The sequence below is a fragment of the Priapulus caudatus genome, unplaced genomic scaffold, assembly GCF_000485595.1.
Source record: "Priapulus caudatus unplaced genomic scaffold, Priapulus_caudatus-5.0.1 Scaffold1211, whole genome shotgun sequence".
NCBI classification, from domain to species: Eukaryota; Metazoa; Priapulida; class Priapulimorpha; order Priapulimorphida; family Priapulidae; genus Priapulus; species Priapulus caudatus.
The window spans coordinates 37532-41613 of NW_014578272.1; the positions used below are offsets into that span (position 1 = coordinate 37532).

The 4082-nt window shown below is 44.1% G+C and overlaps 1 protein-coding gene across 1 annotated transcript in view; it reads left to right on the forward strand.

Moving 5' to 3' along the window:
• Positions 1–4082, forward strand: part of LOC106815823 (cytosolic carboxypeptidase 2-like) — a 36114-nt gene that overhangs the window by 14957 nt on the left and 17075 nt on the right. The window contains exons 13-14 of the mRNA XM_014820341.1: positions 2255–2414; positions 3889–3990. Of these exons, the coding sequence (XP_014675827.1) occupies positions 2255–2414; positions 3889–3990 (262 nt within the window). The remainder of the gene's footprint in view (positions 1–2254; positions 2415–3888; positions 3991–4082) is intronic.

The window sequence follows — 4082 nt, forward strand, 5'->3', positions numbered from 1 at the left end:
AGAGAGAGAGAGAGAGAGAGAGAGAGAGAGAGAGAGAGAGAGAGAGAGACGACGATGCGAGAGAGCGTTGTATTATTAAAAACTCGCTCTCTCTACAGTCGTGTGTTTCGTCGGCTGTTACGTGCGTGCCGTATTAAATAAATTGGAAGAGTAGATTGGAGATTGCCGGTGGGTGGCCCGTGGCTATCCATTACATTGATTACCGTAAGGATTTGTGTTAGGTTTAAGGATATGATTAGGGTCAGGGGCTGGAGCATTTGAGTTAGGGGGATTTTGATTTAGGGGCGAGGATATGGTTGGGGTTACGGATGAGGATGTTGTTAGGGTTAGGGTCAACTTATGGATAAGGATAAGGTCAGGGTTAGGATTAGGATTATGAATAAGAATGTGGTTAGGATTAGGGGTTAGAGTAGAAGTTAGGGGTAGGGATAGAGTTTGGTAGGATATGGATGTGGTTACGGTTAGGATAAGGGGTCCATCGCTTGGAATGTGATGTACACAGATCTGAACTTGATACTGTGGGGGCACAATCCTGATGCAGCTACACCACGCAATGTTAGCATAAAGATTCTCATCAGTGGGTGAATCCAGCAATGTTCGATGGGGGAGGTCCATCACCTAAAAACCTAATAACGTAAAAATAACCCAGTCACACTTAAATATATCATTGATAATCTTCAAACACGCACGAACTCGGCTAACGGTTCTGTATAGGAATGTTCTGAATATATAATATATTCTGAGAGTAATCTGTTCTAGGGTCTCTGCATTCACCTTCGGAGATAGTCGAGTTCGTGCGTGACGTCACGATCATACTCTGAGCTATGGAAACATATGCCGACCTAAGAAATGCTGTGGCGCTGGCGGTGGAGCAGCAGGAATGTATGAGGGGAACACTGTGAGCTTCCCCCATCCCCCCCTCCCTCCAGGCAAAATCACCGATTGGCTGGTTCGCTTCAGTGCTTAATTCGAATTATTAGCGGGGGTAATAAACCTCAGAAAACAACGTTCGAAATGCTCCCTTGATCCCGCTCTCCGAATTATTGATTGGAATGAATTGAATTGGATTGAATTGGAGTCAGTCCAGTGGGTAATTCGAAAAACCACTGTTGGTGTTATTGGTGGGAGAAGGGACGTAGTGAGAGAGGGTTCACGTTTATACAACCAGCGACCCCCACCCAGACTCCCACCCCCTGCGCATCCTATCCTGTCTGGACGATAGAATGTTATATTCTGAATTGTTACTATTCTTAATTCGACTGGAAACGCACACCAATAAGGGCTGGCACTTAACATCAGACGTATCATATTGCATTTGACAAAACCACCCATCAAGATGGCATCTCGTCTGCTCTGGTGACCTTACGTGTGGGAAGCAAACCTCTGTTAAGGTCATTAATTGCTACTCGTCAGATAACGGTTGAGAGAGTGCTGTGCTTATTCATTCTGCATGATCAGATAGCATGCCAATTCATTATACCCCCCTCCCCACCTGCACCCACACACTCCCAGGGTTTCCATGATTATATTACTGCCCTAGTGACTATACCTCACCCCTGTGGGTTTGCATCGTTATATTGCTTGTCTAATCACTATACTGCACCCAGTTGTTTTCCATTATTGTATTACTTGACTTTTCATGATGCCCAACCCCGTGGTCTCCCATGATTATATTGCTTGTTTAATCGCAGCGCTGTACTCAATTATTTTACATGATTGGAGAGCTTGACTGTTCAATCACTATTTAACGAACATTGTGGCCTTAGTTGATTAGTTTGCTCGTCTAAGTGCTACATCTAACCAAATGAGTTTATGTGATGCGGGGAGATATCGATGTAGAGGGTTGCTACACTACAGCCATCAATCATTGGTTGCCACTGCTTTTGACGTCATGTGCCAAACTTGTGAGATGGTGATGTTGTAGATATACGTGTATCGAATAATTAAATATGTAGTATATTTCTCTCATCCTGTTTCCCCTTCTTCGTCTTCTTCTTCTCCTTCTTCTTCTTCTTCTTCTTCTTCTTCTTCTTTTTTTTCTTTTTCTTTTTCTTTTTCTTTTTCTTTTCTTCTTCTTCCTTTTTTTTTCTTTTTTTTCTACTTCTTCTTTTTCGTCTTCTTCTCCTTCTTCTTTTCATTTTGCTGTTTTGGTGTCCTTCTTTCTTTCTCACCAAGGCTAGGGGCAATAAAAAAACTAAACTTCTCCCTACGCTCAGGGCCGGCACTGACCTTCAGTAATGTGTCAATGTCACAGGCTGAGGCAGGAGCGTGAAGTGCTTATGTACTGCGACCTTCACGGACACAGCCGCAACCAGAACATCTTCATCTACGGCTGCGAGGACAAGGAAAACGTCAGCAATCGCATGAAGGAGCGCGTCTTCCCCTTCATGCTCAGCAAGCGCGCCTCGAACCTGGTGCGTAGGTTGGTACAAGGAGCTAAATATAACAAGGAGAGGAAGCGGATTGGCTGTGCGCTTTTCGCCTCAAGGGCGCCATCTATGGACCATAATCAGCTGAAACCAAGGCTGAACCCAGAGACAATAGAACACTAATCTGTTCTAGGGTCTCTGCCGAACCCAAATTTGGGCCAGATATGGCGGCGCTTCCTCTCCTTGTTATATTTGGGGGTGTCTATATTCAAGCCAGTACGGGAGATTACGGTACGCATATATTTGCTAATATATTGACTAATCGTGCGTCAATAAACTCAATATTCACAGAGAGTATGGGGGTGTCTATATTCAAGCCGGTACGGGAAATCATTTGCATAATATATATTCTAGATACCTATAGACACATGTACGTCTTAGCTATACTCTCTGTGAATATTGAGTTTATTGATGCACGATTAGTCAATATATTAGCAAATGTATGCGTAGTGCGTACCGTAATCTCCCGTACCGGCTTGAATATAGACACCCCCGTTATATTTAGCTGCTTGGGTTGGTAGGCACTCGATGCAACACGCTGAACCGAGGTCGCATCCGCATGCGCATCCGCACTTCTTGTCCAGAGACAAGAGAAATGTGAGCAGTTCGAAGCTCGTTCGTTTTTTGTTGTTGCTATATTAGGATGTTATAGTTAAATATTTTTTACATTTTTATATTTTGTCACCCTGATACGTAGTTGTACACAGCATATGCACATCTAAAAATAGACCTCGGTGCAGTGTGTTGCCAGTGCTCTGGTGTTGCATCGAGTACCTACCGCGTAGGTTAGGCAGCGGTTGGCCTGACAATGTGGCGCCATTTATTGACGGATGTAGTGATAATAGGGATATAGTGGAGTAATGTAATCGTGACACAGTCAGGCGTGGAGTAGAGGCCTGTACGTTTTCCACTGCACTACCCAGGTTTGACAAGCACATATTTTGCCACATATATCGCTATATCATTTGATGCCATTGGCAGAGGTCCCAAGTTTGGAAAATCTAAGAAAGGGATCACTTGTGATAATGGTCCATCGCTGTTTTTTCGCGGTGCGCAAAACAGGGAAAAAGTTGTGGCGGGCTGCGACATGTGTTTGTCGCGGCGCACCACCATTTTGGATAAAGTATACATATAAAATAAAATGCAAATTTATTGTGAAAACAAAAGTGTTTGACATTTGTGGCCTTTTATTGTTCGCTGGAATCAAAGTACATCAACAACCACGGCAAATTTAGTAATTTACTGATGTAAATTTTAAAATATGGCTGAAAAATGTTACGACCGGAACTTTCTAGACTCTTAACGGGACACCGGGACCAGCATGTCGCACCGGGACGATCCCGGTGAGACCGGGACACTTGGGACGTCTGCCATTGGGCTATAAAGTTATTGATGATCGTGTCATGTCATGCGTCACTCGCTCTCATTTTCTCAATGCGAAAACGTGGTTCTGTTTCAGTTTTCGTTCGATAGTTGCAAGTTCTTGGTGCAGAAGAGTAAGGAAGGTACAGGACGGGTCGTAATGTGGAAGCTGGGCATTCCTAATGCCTTCACGATGGAGGTACGCTGCCTTTCTGTCTCTACTCTCTCTCTCTCTCTCTCTCTCTCTCTCTCTCTCTCTCCTCTCTCTCTCTCTCTCATCTCTCGCTTAAA